Source organism: Periplaneta americana, chromosome 10 (assembly GCF_040183065.1).
Source record: "Periplaneta americana isolate PAMFEO1 chromosome 10, P.americana_PAMFEO1_priV1, whole genome shotgun sequence".
Taxonomy (NCBI): Eukaryota; Metazoa; Arthropoda; class Insecta; order Blattodea; family Blattidae; genus Periplaneta; species Periplaneta americana.
In genome coordinates this window covers 4,551,228-4,571,978 of record NC_091126.1, presented here as the reverse complement: position 1 = coordinate 4,571,978, position 20,751 = coordinate 4,551,228, and the positions used below count along the sequence as shown (strand labels likewise).

At 36.5% G+C, this 20,751-nt stretch overlaps 1 protein-coding gene across 5 annotated transcripts in view; it reads right to left on the bottom strand.

Moving 5' to 3' along the window:
• The window catches only part of LOC138707400 (uncharacterized), a 102,485-nt gene that overhangs the window by 38,344 nt on the left and 43,390 nt on the right, over positions 1 to 20,751 (bottom strand). For 4 of the 5 annotated variants that reach the window (XM_069836774.1, XM_069836773.1, XM_069836772.1 and 1 more), the window contains 3 exons: positions 19,065 to 19,178; positions 14,222 to 14,350; positions 7,406 to 7,469 (listed from right to left, as the gene is read on the bottom strand). In XM_069836774.1, coding sequence (XP_069692875.1) covers positions 7,406 to 7,469; positions 14,222 to 14,350; positions 19,065 to 19,178 — 307 coding nt within the window. The remainder of the gene's footprint in view (positions 1 to 7,405; positions 7,470 to 14,221; positions 14,351 to 19,064; positions 19,179 to 20,751) is intronic. The other variant, XM_069836775.1, reaches the window with a different exon arrangement.

Here is a 20,751-nt window from a genome sequence, read left to right as displayed (position 1 = left end):
TATAGTGGATAAAGTATCACAAACCGTTATCCAAAATAACAATTCACTAATTTCAGAAAAAGTGAAATGTAAGTTAAAAAACGTTATTGCTAAAAAATTATGCGTATTCACAACTTCTTATTATAAATCAGGTCAAGAAAAGACGTCTAAAGTTTATGTACTAAAACATAATGACTTCCCGTTCTTCAAATATGCACCTATTTTTAGTAGGTTATTTTACGACGCTTTATCAACATCTTAGGTTATTTAGCGTCTGAATGAGATGAAGGTGATAATGCCGGTGAAATGAGTCCGGGGACCAACACCGAAAGTTACCCAGCATTTGCTCATATTGGGTTGAGGGAAAACCCCAGAAAAAACCTCAACCAGGTAACTTGCCCCGACCGGGAATCGAACCCTGGCCACCTGGTTTCGCGGCTAGACGCCCTAACCGTTACTCCACAGGTGTGGACTGCACCTATTACATCGTGTGATGTTGAACGTACATTTTCCCAATATAAAATCTGTTTGAGTGACCATCGGAGGAGGTTCACTTTGCAGTCGCTCGAAATGTACAGTTTCCCTGGAAAAGGATGAGACGATTGAATATTCCTAAGTCTCAGATGTAAGACACTGCGCATGATCGGAGACCAGAGCACTGATACACAAGATAACGGATATTTAGTTACTTAAATTCAGGCTATTTGGTTTGTTACTAGCATCGTTCCGAAATTCAATAAAAAACTGCAAAAAATATGATAATATTACGTAAATAAAAGATAAATATATACATAAATCGTGTAGTTAAATCGACAATGGACCTTCATGACTAGATCGACACTCCGCACAGAAAGGAAAGCTTTCATGTCGTTTCAATAGCTCAGACGGTAAGACTTCTGCGTGTTGTGTAGAAGAGTGCGAGTTCGATTCTTAGTCTACACAACAATTTTTTTTGTCTAAATAACGTTGAAATAGCTAAGTCACGTTGAAATATAGTTTTACAAAGTCCTGAGATTAAGTGTTAATGATCGCAAACAATACAAAATTACAAGTTATAATATTATAAACGTTAATCTAATGAATGCATTTATACACACATATACAATGTAAATGCATATATATTAAAAACTAACAATTAAAATGAAATTTAAAAAGTATATAATAGTAGACAAACTTTTACAAAGGTTTAGAGTCCTTAAGCTATGTCATTTGTTGAGTAATTATTACAATATTTTATTAATAGCTTTCCCATATGTGTAAGAAATGCACTCGCACAAAACAATTTTTGTTAAAAGTATGGCTTTGGATTATTTCATTCTCACACCTTCAGTTAATTTTAACTATTTTATCTACGTGTTTACAATAGTGTTTAATTTAATGTGCATTCAATTTTATTCATGTTATGATTGAATGGAAAATCACTGTTGCAGTTATTGACTAATTACATATATTAATACTAATTATTAAATGCATCTGTTAAGTAACCAATTGCAGTATATTTTGAAAATCTTGAATGTTGAAGTTGTCAATAATATTTCTGTACTATATACCATAATACGTTAAAAGAATTTGCAATAGATTTGGGATCCTCTACTTTATAATCATTGGTTTTAATGAAAAAAAATATTTTCTTTCTTAGGATATCTAAAATTTTAAATTTAATAATATTCCGAATAAGTTTAATTGCATTATCTGAATTTTGTACTTTTCTATTCAAATATATTCTATTTCCCTCTTTCACAATTTTTGATAAATTACACTGTACTTCTTGCAGTATTTAAGAACATGAGGATCATTACAGTGCAACTCATTACATATAGATTCTTCTTTTTAATACATGAGATTTTCAAGTCCCTGCGTTATCTACATGTTTTTACTTTTGAATTTTTTCACAACATTGATTGGAGAACATCCACTGAAGTGATTACGAAATTAAGTGAAAAATTCAATACATGTACTCTTAATATCAGTAGTACCAGTATCATATATGTTTTTCCAAGATTCATTTTGTAGACATAAATTTAAATAATCACTAGATACAGCATTTACGATCCTTTCTTAGTTTTTAATTAATATTTTGAAATTCTTCAGTGACATTGGAAACACTTAGGATTTGTTTATCATGTTCAGACAAGCCATTGATTATAGGTTTTGACGAATAGGAATTCACTCTAATTCTATGTACAAAACATTTATCAATGACTGTGTACTTCAGCTTAGATTTAATTTGATTAGTTTCGCAACAATTGGACTTCCTGTTATATCCTGTTATTTAGATATTTAATTTAGGGTTGATTTATTAACTCTTACTATGCAAGATGCCTCTTATTTCAATAATTCTATATCACGTTAAATAGTCATTCTCTACACTAAAGTATTATCGTCATCCCTCATTTCTCATCGTAATGGCGAACCAACGTGACATGAGACAGCGAGTTATAGCTCTAGTTGAGGCTGGATATGGGGCTAGATCTGCTGGCCGTTTGGTCGGTGTTCCTGGAAGTACAGCCGCGAGGTGGTTTCATCGTTACCAAAATTTAGGGGAGGTCGAAAATCGCCCTATTCCTGGGCGTCCGCGGATTTCTTCATTGGAAGAGGATGCCCTCTTATTCGAGACAGTTCGACAGGACCCCTTTCTGACTGCTAACGAAATAAGAGCAGCATCTAACTTTCCCGGCTCTTCACAGACTGTGATCAGCAGGTTGAGGAACCGCGGTATTAGGAGCCGGAGGGCTGCGCAAATGGAAATATTGGGGGAAGCACAAGCTGTCGACCGTCTTGCCTTCGCTACCAATCGAGTGGATTTCGATTGGAGAAATGTAATTTTCTCCGACGAAACAACCATCTCGAGTGATTACGAAAGTCCTGTCCGTGTGTATCGTGAGGATGGTCTCCCACATGACCAGCGCTATGTGCACCGACATGAAAGATCGGGGCGCTTTAGCATATCGTGTTGGGGGTGGATATCTTAAGATGGACCTGGCGTTATAGAAAACATGGATGGCCGGTTTAATGCGGGAACTTACGAGCACATTCTGGAAATTATATTCCTTCCCTCCGCCCGAGAATGTTTTCCCGAAGGAACATTACTGTTCCAGCAGGATAACCATCCCGTGCACTATGCTGCAAGCATTCAAAGATGGTTTCAAAGGAGACCCGAGATCAAAATCAGTAATTGGCCTCCGAAGTCACCTGATTTGAATGTCATCGAAAATTTATGGTCGGAATTGAAAAAGAGAAGGATAGCCACCTATGCTCACCGACGCTCTCGAAATCGTGACGAATTGTGGGATCAAGTTGTTGACACCTGGAAAGATCTCGCCGGGGATCAGAACTTATTCCACAATCTCGTGACATCCATGCCGGATCGACTTAGAGCTGTAATAGAAGCTGATGGCATGTGGACAAGATTTTAAGTTAACAGGTCTCTTTTTGTTTCTTATGATTTTTGTTTGAGGAAGAATACTTTTAACTTCCAAGTAAGATTGATTTTTTTTGACGAGGTTCAGCCCACTTGTAAGACCCAGAAATTGGACATAAATTATTCCATATTTTTCGACAAATTAGACAGTCGAGGAACTCTGAACAAATTAATTACACCTCAATAAAAAAAACTTTTACCCGGGATCGAACACGAGGCGTTTCGGTTATACAGTGGAACCGACACGCTACTATATGAGCTACCGAGACAAGACAGTGACGGCAGCAGTCCAGGATGTAGTTCCTTTAGCAGGCATTTACCATTCGGTACAGTGAAGAAATGATATTTCGTGACTCGAGCTATGTTATGAAATCCTTGCCTTAAATGGCTCTCTTCTTCGTGATCCTTATTCTTTTCCTTGTCGTTGTTGTGGTCCTTGTAACAATTCTTGTGCTATTTGTCATGGTATGTATCGTTACGTCGATATCGAGTGAACCGCGCTGTAGAACTTTAACTTGCGACGACCAGGAATCGTCTCATTCTTTTTAAGGGTAACTGTACGTAACTCTTCAATGCAAAGCACATATTCAAGGATGATGTATCTTACATTTAAGAGTTAATATATCTCACTATAAAATAATTGTGTATTTACATGTTTAGATATTTCCTAATTCAATGATCATTCAATATTTTTCTTGAATGCAGGATACAGGTTTTATTGTAACCGCAGTATACTGCTCAGTGTTAACAACAGAAGCATACTCCATTCGTTGCACCCCTTCTCATATAGTCTATACCTCTTGCGCTGTCAACCTTACGATTCTCGTGGCAATTTCACGAAGTCTAGTTATGACCACAAATGCGTGTTTCTAGTTAATTTCCTCACAAGGGAAGCGACAGCGAATTGTGCCAGTTATTGTCACACAGTGGGGCGTTTGCAGGAGGAAATTCGCAGAAAACGACCTGGACTTTTCTCAACAGGCGTCGAATTACTGTACGACAATGCCAGACCATACGCAGCTAATAACACGTGTGAACTGCTGCGGCGCTTCCGATGGGAGGTACAGGATCTCCCTCCCTACAGTCCCGACCTTGTACCCAGTGATTTCCATCTCTTCGGACTTCTGTGGTTAGCGATCCAACACCGATACGGCCTTGCAGCAAGCCGTCATGTCATGGCTTCAGGGACATGACGCAGATTTATTGGATGCCATCATCCATGCCTTGGTCTACCGTTGGATCAAGTGTTTGAGCAAAGATGGTGACTATGTTGAAAAGTAATGCGTATCAATGCCCTACTGCTGTGTATGAGTGTATCCCTGTGAAATAAAGTTTGCCCTTAAGAGCTCTCGTTACCTTACTGTTTGAAGCACCCTCCTAGTTACCACTAGTACGTCAAGATCATAATATACTCACTTTTGGTTTTACGACCAAGTAAACTCGAATGTATTGGGTTTATAATAACTAGAGACAGGATTTCCATGCAAATGCATGTTTTTATATAAGCTTGCTACAGTTTTCAAACTTTGTAAATATCCGTTTCATGTCTTAGTGATTCGAAATATGCATACTTCTTCCGTGCATATTTGCATGTTTTGGTCTTTTTAGTGTAAAATTCATGCATAGTGCATGTTTTTTAGGTTTTAAGTTTAATAATGCTTATTTTGAGGTTTATGTTGCATATTAAGTCCATTTTTATAGTTTCATTGCATATTTTATATTAAATCGCATGATACTGCATTTTATAAATGTTGCCTCGTAGAGTTTGGTATTTCTGAACTTACAATATTTGAGTATATGTACTGAAAAATATGAGTGAAATGCTAACGGTTTTGCAGGTTTTTTACGTGGGGGCTTTGAACCTTACCAGCTAATCCTCTCATTTTATTGTCACACTGGAATTCCACACTCCTATTCTATACAAGTCTTACCCTGAGGCTAAAATTATTATTAGAAGGATGCCTCTTCTGCTCCCTCCCATATTATGTAGTTTGGCGACAATAGCACTAACATGCTTCCCCTAACATGCCTTTAATTTGGACAGGTATATAGGTAGAAGGTCTGTAGTAGGCTACATGTACAGGTGTTTTATGATTAAGCTACTGTATTTGTGTTCTGTGAAATGTTGTAATGCCCCTGGTTAAATGTTCGAGAAGAGATCTTGTAGCACAGTGGATCAAGGGGAAAGAATATCTTAGACATTTGGAAAGACTGTTAGTAGTATATTGTGTCATTCTAAAACAAAATGTAAGTTTCAATTTTCATAGTGCATATTTTCAGTGTTTTTTCCTTCATTGTGCATATTTGGTCATTTCATAGTGCATGGATGCATTCATATTTTACGATTTGATAGTGCATGCAAATCCTGTTTCTAATAATAACGCTTAAACATTTTTGAACAGAGGAAACATGTAACTGATGAGCGGGTGAATGCTGCCATATCTCTTTGTGATATGAAACTGTGCCTTTGATTGGAAATACCTAGAGAGTTGACCCTCTACGCTAGACACCTCGGCTAGAACTTAGAAACCTAGCTAAAACAGTGTCGATTGGAAAGTTGTACTTAGTATTGGGAGAGTTTCCATTCTTTTGGATGAACACCCGTGTTCTTGAATGCAAATTTACACTTTCCCTACGTATAATCGACAGCCATTTATTAAATTAGCATTGTGTAGCATTGACTTCTAGGAATACCAACGCCATCCATGGGATTACTTAGATTGTTGTATGAATCAGATAATCCAGTGCTTGGTGCCGATACTCGAATTTTTAGTTCTGACAGGATGGTGGTGGTGATAATGTACCTAGCCGAGCCGAACAGTACAATGGAATGCTTCTTAACTAGATTGCTGCAAGTTTCTGTAGTATTTTAGAAACTCTTATTGGAAACCGTCATTCAAAGTACCCCTCTCCAAGTTTTTGTACTCTAGGCTAAATTTAATGCATGATATTACCGAACATTGAACATACATTATTTTGAAAACACTAAGCTACATGTAGTTAGAATTATATTAACATATTCTCTACTGTTTCGGAGTGTGAATAAACCAAAAATAGTAAATTAATTTTTGATAGTTACGATAGTATTATTTTAAGGTGCGATATTTTCATTTATATATATATATATATATATATATATATATATATATATACTATCGTAACTATCAAAAATAATTTTGAGTAAATGCAAGATAACAATTTCAAAGTCGTATGAAAACTCAGGATTACCAAGTATCAATATGAGGTCTGCAGACTTTGCCCTTGAACGTAGATATAGGCCTACTAGTTTTACTGTTTGATAGAGGATTAAATAAAGATTACAAAATTGCCTGTAACTCAAAATTCAATTTGTGGTAGTTACAACAGTATTATTCCAGGGATGCGATATGTAAATTGGGTACAGATATAATTGACAATATCTATATAAAGGGCTTGGAAACGCGTGCGATCATGAGTTTATAGGCTTTATGTAGAACATACTCAAATGCTTATGGTTTTAATAAGTCAGAATGATAAGAATAGAAATATATAACTCCTGCTATGACTTAATTTACAAGTGGATATCTCCAAGGCAATAAGTATAATATTTCTTGAGAAATTTACACTTAAAAGTTTGGAAGTGTCGTTTTTTAAAAGATAGGAATTTCAAGAAATTTCCCACATTACAGAATGAAAATTTTGAAATTATGATTTATTTAACGACGCTCGCAACTGCAGAGATTATATCAGCGTCGCCGGTGTGCCGGAATTTTGTCCCGCAGGAGTTCTTTTACATGACAGTAAATCTACTGACATGAGCCTGTCGTATCTAAACGCACTTAAATGCCATCGACCTGGAGCGGGATCGAACCCACAACCTCGAGCACAGAAGGCCAGCGTTATACAAACTATGCTACCGAGGCCGACTACAGAATGTTACTAAGACGTCAATTTAAAACCAAAAGAGGGAAAATGTGCACAACCTCTTCATCAAACATTCTAGGATCTAATAGTATTGTAACTTACCTTTTGTAGACCTGGGAAGTGTAGCGGCTGTTGTTGAAAAATGTACAAGGATCTGGTTTAGCATCTGAAAAGTAAAATAAGTAAAGTGAGATCATAAATTTTATATTTCATTGGTGAGTTTATTAGTGATATGAATGTAATTCTGTGCTATTTTGTATCCCAAATTATTTGGTTACCGCGATAGGCTTTATAACGTTGCTGAGAAGTATCTGGCCTTGGCAGTCCTTAATTATTTATTTAATCTGTTAAGTAAAATATAATATTTTCTGACCTAAGGATATGGATACACATTCCTTAAGCGGACATAGATAGGTTGATTAAAATTGGTAGGTTTGAAGATTAGATTTAGTATAGGCTATTATCCTGCATTGAAGCACAGTACGTGTATAATGTACAGTAGCGCTCAAAGTGTTTTGTAGTTGAGGTTTTATGTTGTCAGTACTGTTTGCATGCAGTTACAACAACGCAAAGCACACAGCTGTCTCATTCTATGAGTAGCGTCACGTTGCTGTGGTTACGTATCTAGGAAACAGGCAAGTTCATGAAATAACAATATAAATGTATATTCCATTAGCTCATAAGTAAGCTTCGTATTCCAGCTACCTAAAGACTGAAGTTAAGGACACATTGGGTATATAGTACGCCGAACACAGGTAATGCAACGGATAAGGATATAAACAAACAGGTCGTCGCTGCGTGTTCGTGGAGTACAGTCAACTCCCGACATTCTGAAGCTATGCCAGTAAACACTTGCTTGAACCGTGATGTTCATTTTCGTCGTGATCTTTGCAGTGAATAATAACGTGCATTCGTAAGTTACGGAACTTGAACATATGCCGATGTCACTTGAAATGATTTCGTATTGCAAGAAATTCTTTCAATAACTGGCGTTCAAAGATATTTGACCTACGATTTTGTGATCGTGTAAGCAAATTTTTCAATCACGGGATAAGTCAGAACCAAAGATAGAAAAAATTGACAAACTTTGAAAGAGTTCCGCTGGTTCTCAATAGGTGGCACCATTATTGGAGCGGTTAAAAAAGTGCCAGGGAAAATTATTATCTAGAATAAGCATAAATTATTCTCATAATTGACAATATCAGCAGTTTCCAACTGTTTTACAATGTGTAAAGTGGTATGAAAAATTGAATTCTATAATGCGCGTAAATTTATGTAAGATTATTATCATCGCCATCTATTCATAGAAGTAATGACTAAAGAAGCTACACTTACATCAACAAATTATCGATCACTATCGATTAGTGGGGTGAGATATCTTTGAATGTCATGTGTATGATGTTACTGGTGCATGATGTAGTACAAGATATTCCTATTGTCTGATATTTTTTTCGTATTTCATTAGGATATTGCATATGTCGCTTATGACTGAAAACTCACTAATTTTCTATGTGCTTTTCTAGAAATTCCCTAAAATGTAGATTTATACATCTTGATTACACAATTTATTAATTGGGATGTTGGCACTGAACATCTTGGTAGGCTACACAAATCCATGCTAGACGTCGAGTTAATATCTTCATAATATTCAGATTGTGATAGTACTGGTTCTTTTAGATTACGTTTAACACACTTTCTGTGCCTCTTGGTATTACAGTATCTTTCAGTGCATGTTTTTTTTTATGACGTTTACGTTTATTTTACACTTTTATATGTAATGTTGTCTATATTGACAGTGAAAAATATTAGTTTAAAGCGATACTTTGCTCTGTATTGTACAGGATGTTTACTTTAACCCTCATTACCCATTTTTGACTTAAACCACGTCTGCTCTGAACGGCATATTCAGGTCATGACGCATGCCTTCGTCCGCTTGCAGGAGGAGCGTCCTCTTCGAAACTGTCTCTGAGTTCCAAGCCTTTCGCAATATCTCTGCCAGGATTCATTTTTTAAGAGCACTTCCGAGGGTGCTTCGATACCTTACAAGGACTGTCGGAATGGATCCTGTGCTGCGTGGTCACCTTGGCGGTATGAACTTAAGGCGGGGGTGTAGGGGGCCTAATAGGTGAGCGTGTGAGAGGTCTCATGCGGCCGGTTGGCTGGTACACCTCATTCTTATTTATCCTATAATTTGGGGTTCACAATAGGCCACTGTCGAGCCGACGTGCTGAAGGGTCGTCTTTAACCCGCCCCTGACCACCACTACTTGGCCCTTATGACTGCGAGAACTTCGATGCACGACAACGCTCAATGTGCCGCAGTTCCTAGTGGAGACGTAAATCGTTAGTTTGGTTTGGCCAGCACGAAGCCTTGATTCAACTCCATGGAGCATGTGTGGGACATACTCGGACGTAAATTTCTTCGGATGTATTTCCACATAATGATATCCGTACTGTAATTGCCAGGATGCCGAATAGGATGTGAGTTGTTATTGATTCTACGGTCAGTAATATACGTTATTAAGTGTCCAGATTTACGTTAAATGGTTCTGTGATTATTTAGTGGCGAAGTGTGTCATAATTTGTTTTTGTAAAAAATGATTTTGAGTGGCACCAAACGGGAATAATGCACGACTTCTATTCATTCTTTGTTTAATGTTGACTCGTGTTGTTAATTATACCCTTGATCTAAATAAAGTTGTAAGTGATGTGGTTAGTTTGCCGTGGTAACACAATGAACTAAAACTTCTCTACGGAGTAAGTTTATCAACTGAACAGCGTCGTTAAGAAGCCGACTGAAAAGGCGTGCCATTCTGAAACTTTTGGTAACCCTAATGTATTTATAGAATACTGCACCCAGAAACAGTAAAATAATTATTACATACAAAATGGAATCTTGTGGACAAAGGACTCTTTCTGTTGCTTATTCCTCGCCATGCTAAGGAAACTTTGTATTTACAATCATTGTTGAACATAATCCTGTTAACAAATGGGTGTGTCTACAAGTGTTCAGTGAATTTGTAAACCATTTGCCAGATAATATACTAATTCTTATTATTATTATCTAACAGTATGTCAATTTAACATTTTGTCGAGGGTGAGTGACTAAAAATATTTGGACTATTAAATCTCCACATTTCTCCCTGTGGAGCCCAAACTACAGGTGAAATATTCAAATTATGCATTTGTGATGCTAATGGACTGAAATTTTTACCACAGAGTGCTGATGTGTATTTAAAACATGCCTATAAATTTCATCAATGTATCTTAATTAGTTTTGAAGAAATTAATTATTTACCAATTAATATTAATTAATATTTAAAAAATGCTGCACGATGAACGCTTAACATTATGAATTAAAAAAAATATAGAACAGTTCCTCTAACAATAATAAAACATCTATCACATGATTTTTTAGTTAGCACTTCTTAGTTTCTGAGAAAAAAATTCAAAACTGGGTGAGTGCCAATTTAAAGAAAAAAATTAATTTCATGCATCTTAATCAATTTATATCTTGGCAAATAATAAATATTTTAAAAATCCATGTGACAGTCTTTTTCCTTTAGGTAATGTGGGCTTGTGGTAAAAATTTCATCACAATTGGTTAAGAAATGCATCATATGGAGCAATTTGAACATGTTAAAATGTAATAAAATTTAAAAGGGAGAAAATCAATTTTAAAGTACAACACTATGTTTGAGTACTTACACGTTATGGAAATTGCTTAAAACCCTCCTGCCTGATATGTTGACCCCTCCTGCTGATTTTTCCTACTTTCAGTGACACTTTTTGACAAATGTAGCTTCTTCCTGCTTGTTTTGAAGTTCTCACTGGTTGAAGTAGCCACTTGCTGCAGTCGACGCTTGTCTCTCCTATTGCCAATTTTGTATGCTGCAGGAGATAATTTCACTGTTGACACTAAATCTCTCATGGAAATGTCAGTCACAGCAGAAGTAACAGCCACTTCAAGTTTTTTTTTATACAAAAATTTCTTTTGGGCACTTCCGCCATATCACACTATGAACACTTTCATTCACATTTTGAGTTTTTCCTGCAGTGCACTTGCTAAGAAGTTCATCACTAGCTAGTCTACAGTACACTGGCATGATTTTAGCCACAACATCAGGTCGCAACACTGTCTTCATGGTTTTCAAGTCATGCTTTGGAACAGCTTCTTGCTTCGCAATGGCCCGGTTGAAGAAGCACCATGACTTTTCACCACTAGGGCATCTTGAATGCAGGGGCTTGTCATCCGTGGACATTGCATGGTCAAGTGTTGCATAGATGGCTTTCTTCATCTTGTTTACATCGGGGATATTATCAATAATGGCCTTTCTGTAGTAATTTTGCAGTCGAGGTATCATTTCTGCAGTCAGACTTCCCTTTTTTTTGCCTCCGATTGAGGAATCTGTCCCTCTCCATTCCCTAACAATATTCTGTAGACCTTTACCTACTCTCTTAGCAACGTGGTTCACACATTCTTCTTTTCTAATGTCAATGCCTTCACCATAAACTTGAAGCTGCTGAAGGTGATGGTGTGTTTTTGCATCCCCGTCAGACAATAAGGTTGTGTACCTCATATTACACAACCTAATGGACCGGGTCCAGAGTATTTCTGCAGCTTTCATCTCCATGGCATTTGAAGATCCATCAAAATTTTTCTCACAAACACCAGCATCTTTGTGACTTTGATACCACTGTTAATATTCGTCACTTGCAACATCCATTTTTTTTTTCTGTCTTTTCACAAGTACTGCAATATTTTGACATTATTTCAAAATCTAACACTAGCCCTGTTAAAAGAATAAGCCTCTCTCGATCGCGAAGACTCCTAAAGAAGTGTTTAAAATGTTTGGAAGCTGCAAGGGATAATTTTCGTCATGAGGTATGAGAGATTTATTTTACAGTGTTAAAGTGAACACATTTTCATTACAAGTGTCATATAGTAAATTTATTGCGAAAATTTTTAGGTCTCTAAGAAGCGACGCGTTCTGTGCCATAATGAAGAGGAATGTATGCTCTCGGGATAATCAACAGTAAGTTTTCATGGAATTGGTGACTTTAACATATTATTCGGTTCGCTGACCGTGACAGTTTGGGCCGATGTTTGACGTGCGTGTGCTCTTACGTTCTTTTTTGATTTGACGCTATGCAAATTATAATACAGATACCGATATTCTGTTACTGAAAAGACATATTTTAGAGATTTTCATGGAAATGAATACTTTTATTTTGCTATTAATAAAAAATTTGTTTTCGGCATGCCATCAATTTGGTCGTTCTTCCAGCCAGCCCACAGGTGTTGCCCAAACTCACCAGCCATCAATTTGATTGTTCTTCCAGCCAGCACACAGGTGTTGCCCAAACTCATCAGCCATCAATTTGATCGTTCTTCCAGCTAGCACACAGGTGTTGCCCAAACTCATCAGCCATCAATTTGATCGTTCTTCCAGCTAGCACACAGTGTTCCCCAAACTCATCAGCCATCAATTTGATCATTCTTCCAGCCAGCACACAGGTGTTGCCCAAACTCATCAGCCATCAATTTGATCGTTCTTCCAGCCAGCACACAGATGTTGCCCAAACTCATCAGCCATCAATTTGATCATTCTTCCAGCCAGCACACAGGTGTTGCCCAAACTCATCAGCCATCAATTTGATCATTCTTCCAGCCAGCACACAGGTGTTGCCCAAACTCATCAGTTATCAATTTAGTCATTCTTTGAGCCAGCGCACAGGTGTTTGCCCTAACTCATCAGTCATCAGAAGTCATTACTATATTTCCTGAAATCGAAATGGTGATTTTCCAGAAATAATCTTGATGATTTCTGTATGAAACATTCTACAGTATATTAAAAATTTGTCTCAACTCGAGCGAATTGAACTGATGAACGACTACCCTTCATCAGCCATGCAGTGTAATTCTTTACTGTGCTGGATCGCGTTTTCTTGTTTTGTTTAGGGATAAAACTCACCCAGTCCTTGTTTTAGCACCAAACTGAGTTAAGAATTAGAGGAACCGTATTTAAATTGAGCAGAAAAGGATCTGCGAAGTGCATAGAATAACTCATATATATTGTTGTAAAACGTTATGCTAGGAACCGTCTAAGTTTGAGACTAGACATCTATTTGCTTTGAAATTAACATAACTGGACATCTTTTCTGGCGCGAGTTTGAGTTATGTTATGCTGTTGGCAACTCTCAGCACGCAAGTGCTTAGAAGCTTCAAAGCAAATCGAGCAGAGTCGTTTCAAGTTTCCTCATAAGTAACTGTGATGCAAGGTGCGCATTAGAGAACACACGATGGTGTTCTGCACGTGGAAAAAATGGATAAACTACGGTGTCACTATATAAGATATTCCAGATTTGAATAATGAATCTACATGGATAGTGAAAATAAATTTGTTTGTCGTAGTACACTGAGAAACAGAAAATAATAGAGTTTTACCAACATTTATTTGAGTACAGTTAATTTCGTAAGATCTTGATGAACAAACTATCAAGTAAGATTAACGATCTCTCGTGGACACTGTGCGGGAGATTTATTTATTTTAGTGTTTTATTTAACGACGCTGTATCAACTACTAGGTTATTTAGCGTCGATGAGATTGGTGATAGCGAGATGAGGCCGAGGATTCGCCATAGATTACCTTGCATTCACATTACGGTTGGGGAAAACCTCGGAAAAAACCCAACCAGGTAATCAGCCCAAGCGGAGAACGAACCCGCGCCCGAACGCAACTTCAGATCGGCAGGCAAGCGCCTTAACCGACTGAGCCGCGCCGGTGGCTCTGTGCGGGAGAGACCGAATACTTTAACAGATTGCAAAATAAAAGCGGTAGAAGTGAAAAGTCGTCAAATCCTCATTTTGAGCGGGCATTGCTACAAGTATCATGTAATAATGATAGGAATGAATTACCTCCGAATGCGCGTAAAGACTGCGCATATCTCAACGGAATCATGTCCAGGTTTAGGATTACATCTACGTCGTCGTTGATATCCACTTTGAATTTCCAGCACAAGTCCCCATCTTTTGCCCCTAAATAGCCTAAAACACACAAAACAAGCTTCATTACCATTTGGGATAAGAGAATCCGAGAGCATGTGAGAGAAACAAAGAAAAGAGAGGAGTAAAGAAAATCGAGACGGAACAAGAGAAACAAGTTCAAAATATACTTTCTTCAGTAGACAGAATGTAGTGTGATAACACTGAACAACAAATTTTTACTTTTGTCTTGCTCCGAAATAAAAATAGGTGAATATTACTAATATGTGTGCTCTAAATCTGAATTTAAAATCCAAATTGCCCCATCTCGTACCATTCTCCGGGTAAAGTGAATTGAATATTTTTATGAAAACACTTTTTTTTTAATTTTCACTGCTACTGATAAAATTACAACACTAGGGATTCAAATTGCGTCATAATGTGTACTCAATACAAAAATGATGTTACGTAGGCCTAGTTCAAAACACAAAAAAACATAACATTAAAAATTATTCCATGTCTATAATGATAAAAATCTCGGAATTTGAACTTATATTTAAAAGGATTTTCTGGATGACTTCCGTTTATAACTAGACCCGGGACTGTCTTTTACAAGGAACCAACAATAGTCTGCAAGCATACTGGGTGATGATCTTCCTTCATATCGCCTTTCCATTTAAGATGTTTCTTGATGAAATCTTTCCCCTTGCTCATCGCTTACCGCTCCAAGGTTAGGAGGAAAGAAATCCAAATGAGAATGTAAAAAGTGTACTTTGAGGCACATATTACACCCCATTTTCTCATATACACTTAACTTAACAAGTTCAATGTAGTCCCCTAGAATTTCCAGGGAAATTTGGGCAAACATCTTTGAAAGCGCGCCATGCCATTTTTTGTAAAGGAAAGTTTTTTCCTCAAACAAAGACTAAGCCATAACTTTGTAATTCGTGGACCGATGAAAATGCCATCTTTTAATTTATTTGCCTTCACTCAACCTGGAAAACTTTTCTTTTAAATACTGAAAACCACACCCTTGGTTCTTCATTGTGTAGACTTCTGAACTGTTGTGAAATTTACTGAATAGAAGGGACCAATATATGTCTATTTATTATAAGTGCAAAAGAACATGCCAACAACCATAAGAAACCGGAAACAAGTCATAAACTCATAAAATGCATTAGCTTTTGTTTGGTTTACAACCCCGAACCCGCGCCAGATGTTTTCTGGGAGAGCGTTTATCGAAAAGTTAAATCATAGTTTATCTTAAAACCCTTACGTGATACGAAGAAAAGAGATACATTTTCGGACAAACCATAAGGGACACATTTTAAACCGGAGCAAAATTCTTGTTGTTCAGTGTAATGTTTCACATGTAAGAGTATGACCAGCAAGGCTTAAATGCATTTCACATAAAGTGCAACTAGGATATGAAGCTAGTAGATTTGAATTCTTTGGTAGATAGATCTTAATTGCCATGTAATTCCATTAATACTTTTGAGCAAATGAACCCATGACTGTATCAACAACATCATAGTTCTCATCGATAGTCTGACCAAAATACTCATGTCACTAGAGAAACACATTTCCAACATCGGTTCTCTGCAAATGTGCGGTACGGTATAATCGACAGACATTTCATTGGGTCCGTTGAGCTACCAAATTTTCTTACACGACCATTCATGTACAAGTTCTGTAAAACGAAGTTCCATTCTATTGAAGGAGAGTTGCTGTGTGTACTACTGCACATTGGATCGGCTGTGGTCAATGGCCAACAATGTTTTTATACCTCACTTAGATTTTAGTTTGTAGGAACGAATTAAAAGAGAAGTATTCAATGAAATGCAAAAGGCGATTTGATCAACCGCATTTTTTATAGGTTTTCCCTCATAAAAAACCTCAAGACGTCGTCAGAAGAACAACACATACTGTTACCACTAGAGTTGTGAAGTGCATTTTTTAAATTTAGACCGGCCAGAGGCCGTTTACCAAAGTTATCTATTTTGTTTTCTATTTTCGTTTTTAATTTGTTTTCCTTTGTTTTACTTATACTAATACAAACACAACACCCATGCCCGAGGCGGGACTCGAACCCACAACCCTTCGGACAAAGCGATAGGGACATGCCGTTCCCCTACCGCTTGAGCCATACGGGCCGGCTCATTGAGGCTGGCATTGGAATTAAAAAAAAATAATCTCAACTGTCAATCATTTGGAAATGTAAATACCAACCATAATGTATTTAGCGCTCTTTCATACAACTCAAAATAGCATTTTATGCTCCAGTATCAAAGAGCTGTATCTCCACATCCATTGATAATCGGACACATGTTTATATTAACTTTTTACTTAGAATTTTGTTATTGATACTACTAAACCATACCAATGTATTTACTGTTCCTCATCAGACAATCTGTATTGACAAAGGAACAGGGTAGCCTAATGAAATGAATTGGGAAACGCTCTTATCTAAGAAATACGTTTCGAGAAGGCACTTGAATATTCATCGTCATCGTCATCGTCATCGTCATCGTCATCGTCATCGTCATCGTCATCGTCATCATCATCAACATTGCCAGTTCCGATATTGTAGAGAGATCGATCTCGATTCTTCCACGGGTGGCATTTCAGAATTAAATGTAGTAGTCTGCTTCCGACCATTCGATAAATGTGTTTAGTTCAATAATACAACAGTACTATTGAATTCTGTCTAAAAGTGGGTTGACTTTGAGTTGTAATAACTTTTCTTGACTTCGTTTGTAGTCTTGTCATGTATATTTTTCACCTTTTCTTAAAAATAACATCTCTGCTGTCCTTACCCTGGATTTAACTTATTCGCATATTCCCCAAATCTCACAGCAATATAAACGCATAGATATACCCAAAGTGTTGTATCTTTTCAATCTGGTATATTTCTCAATTTGTGATGATTTTAGAATTTTGTTAAAGTTGCCTCTTATTTGGGAAAACTTTACAAATTTATGTCTATATCTTTTCCTTTTTGGTATGAAATTGTACATCCAAGATAGTTAAAAGTGCTTATCTGCCCAGTTACAATTTTATTCTAATTCGGTCTTTTCCATTGAAAGGCATTGATTTTGGTTTAGAGCAATTTTAAACCATATTTATAAATTTGCATTTATCCTTGAGTCTGTTATTATAACCTGGACATATGCAAACAAAATAGTCTGAATTTATTTATTCCTTAAAATGTGTTACACTTTATGTTATTTTCTCCATTTTAGTGTAATGTTGTTTATATATTTATATGTTAAATTAAGTGGGGAGCTGTTTGTTGCAGATTGTCAAGAGATTCATTTGTTGAGATATTTAACATCTCTAGTCTGTAAATATTACCTTAAAAGTGCTTATTTTGCTTTTAATTCTGTTATGACTTCAGGTATAACAATTTGGAGCAATCACACTGGGATTTCTAAGATTTTAAATTACGAATAGGTGCTATGAGAATATTAACTATTTCAAAATATGACTCCCATTGTAAATCTTTGTTTATAAGGGAAGGTATTTTGACTCTGACAACGTTATATAATATATATATATATATATATATATATATCTCAAGAAGCTTAGTAGTTTTAATACCATGTTTGCTTGTTACTAATAGTTATCCTACTGGACATAATTATTTCCTTGTTGAGCCTCATTTAAGATTGGTCATATTCGAAAAACTGTTATAATTCTGTTATCATTTCTATGTTCAACAGATCACCACAGGAGATCCATAATATAACATTTCTTCAATTTAAAAGGATATTACATAATGGCTTAATTCTTTTTACTCTAACAATGAATATTTTCAGCTGAATCGGATTAATTTGTTCTGATTTTCGGATACAGTGTATTTATCTATTAGGCATATTTTATTATTAATGGAACAAATTTTATGATTTATTTTCCTTTTGACTATCTGTAGCAGAAAAGATGCTGCTGGGAACAGGCATGAGCAATAACAGCAACAATAATAGTAATAATAATAATAACAATAACAATAACAATAACAATAACAATAGTAGCCTATTCCGTAAGATAGACTCAAATGCAAGGAGTCACACAGTTTGTTTCACACTGAGATGGTTTTTGAGTAACGAATCACATCTTGATAATGATAGTGATTTCATTCTAGTCTCTCAGAAATCCATCATCGTGACTTATCAGGACAGTCATACAGTATGTAGCAGGACCGCTGAAGACAACACAGAGCATAAGTGTGTTAGTCGCATGGTGCGTGCACTCTGCTGGCGTCCTAACTCCAGGACGGCCTCGTTCCTCTTTCTTAAATAATATAGGCTATCGTTTAACTTGAACGTAGCAACGGCCCTATATTGATCGGTTGCTAAGTAACAAGGGTACAAACATCGACGCCACTCTTCCAAGAACGCCTTTTCCGTTAATTTTCAGCATCTCTCTCAGGAAGGCGAAACTTGAGATCTCGCTTTGTCAACGTTCTGGCTATATTTCGTGAATATGATTGAGGCTTCTGTTTATTATTGTATACTTAATATGTAGAATTACTAAAATCCCAGGACATTTTTAAAATAACTAGAACTTCTTATAAAATAAGGTTTATGAGAAAGCGAAAATGATATTTAACGTCCTACCAAGCTGTTACATGGTGCCGAGCCCTGCACTATTGGAGGAAAGAAATGCGACCATTCACAGGGCCGTAGCTTCGAGGAATATTAAAACTGTGCCCTAGCAGTTTATATACAACGGATTTTTATCGTTTTCTTTATAAACAGGCATTGGTATGGACACCTACCTTCCGAGAACGGGAGGAGGAAAGACATGTTGACATAGTCTTCCTTATTCACTTCCAGTGCCTCGTGCTCTTGGAAAGCGATGGTCTTGTTTTTGGAAATTACATTTTCACAACCTGAAACATAGAAGTCATACATCGGTAAAGTATATATGCTGCTAAGTCTTGTAGAGCAAGGTTTAATTTTCTTCTTCTCCTCTATTTATTCTTAAGTTTATTTATTTACTTGTCACACTAATTTTCCAACGGCTGATGTGTCTTCCTGCACTAGACGTGTAAGTTGGAAGGTATGATGGATAAAGGCGGTGGTGTCAGGTTTTCTGGGAATGGAGAACCGTTTTCCGAACGACCAAACACTCGTCTTTTTACTCACGATTCCTAGATTGAAGTCCTCAAGTGGAAATTGTGATTAGAAACGACGTTTCGAGCAGGGCTTCGCGGGGAAATTCCTATTTCCTATAAAGTTCCAGCATTTCTTCATTCTGCTCTGACATAGGTACAGCACGGGCAATGTCTGGGAATGCAAGCCGATAGATAATGTGAGACCTACAGGTTTTGATGCTTTGCTCCTGGGAGGGGAATCGAGGGACAAACCGAGTAAAAAGAAGGAACCTTTAGGACAACTTGGGATTTTTTTCCATAATTATAACCATTTCTGTCGTCTGTGAGTAAGTGTTCTGCATTATCCAGTCAGAAAACGTATAGGGAATTAATGTCTGATATTTATAAGTGATGAAAATGAAAAAAAGAGTGAATTTGTTTTATAACTTGATATAAGACATCAATAATTGTCCTGAATATATTAAACAAGGAAATTTTTCTTGGTCGCTTGTTTTGTTTCCAAATTAAACACTCCCTGAATGTTTTCAGTATAATAGTAAATGATGTTTCCTAGAATTATGTCTTAAAATTTGAAGTATAAAGGCTTATGAAGCGTTCAGACTACCTTACCGAACAGCCTTCAGACTGAGTGTTTGGACTTTGAAACTGTGTTTGTTTACAAAATACAAAGTAGTTATGTTCAATTATGAAGAATATTTTACAGAATTGCCTACGTTTTCATTCCTCATACTTTTATTATAATTGCAGACTATAAGTTAACGGTTTGTCGAAATTAATTATAAACACTGTGTCGCTCGCTAGAGAGTCAACAGTCTTAGCAGTAACGCGACTGCATGTATTCAGTTTCAAATGAAAATTTATATACACAGCTTGAATTTCGTAAAACAAATATCTTACATCTAACAACCTTCGGCTCTCTCTGTAATCTTGATTTGTTGTACTCAATTTGGTATTAATTTTCTTGTTTAATTATTAGTAATTAAGCTATGTTTCATTATTTGCGAGGTTATCCAACGTCGGTGGATTCATCACGAATTACGTTACAGTTTAGGAAAGTCAAGGGACCTACTCGTTACGGTGGCGCAGTCAGGGTGTGTATTGCTGCATCATAAATATTGTCAAAGCAACGACAGCAAGAAACATTCTCGATCAATATTGCACAATATAGACTGTGCTGAAGAGATTGCAAACAATTATAAGGAAACATTTCCATATTCTGCGTGGCGTACAGTTGCAAAAAAAAGTGATATCGGAATCGTGTTGTGTGACGTCATTTGAATAATTTTTTTTATATAGACGTGACAATTTTATATCAAGTTTTCAGAGTTTTTGAACACGTATATGTTTA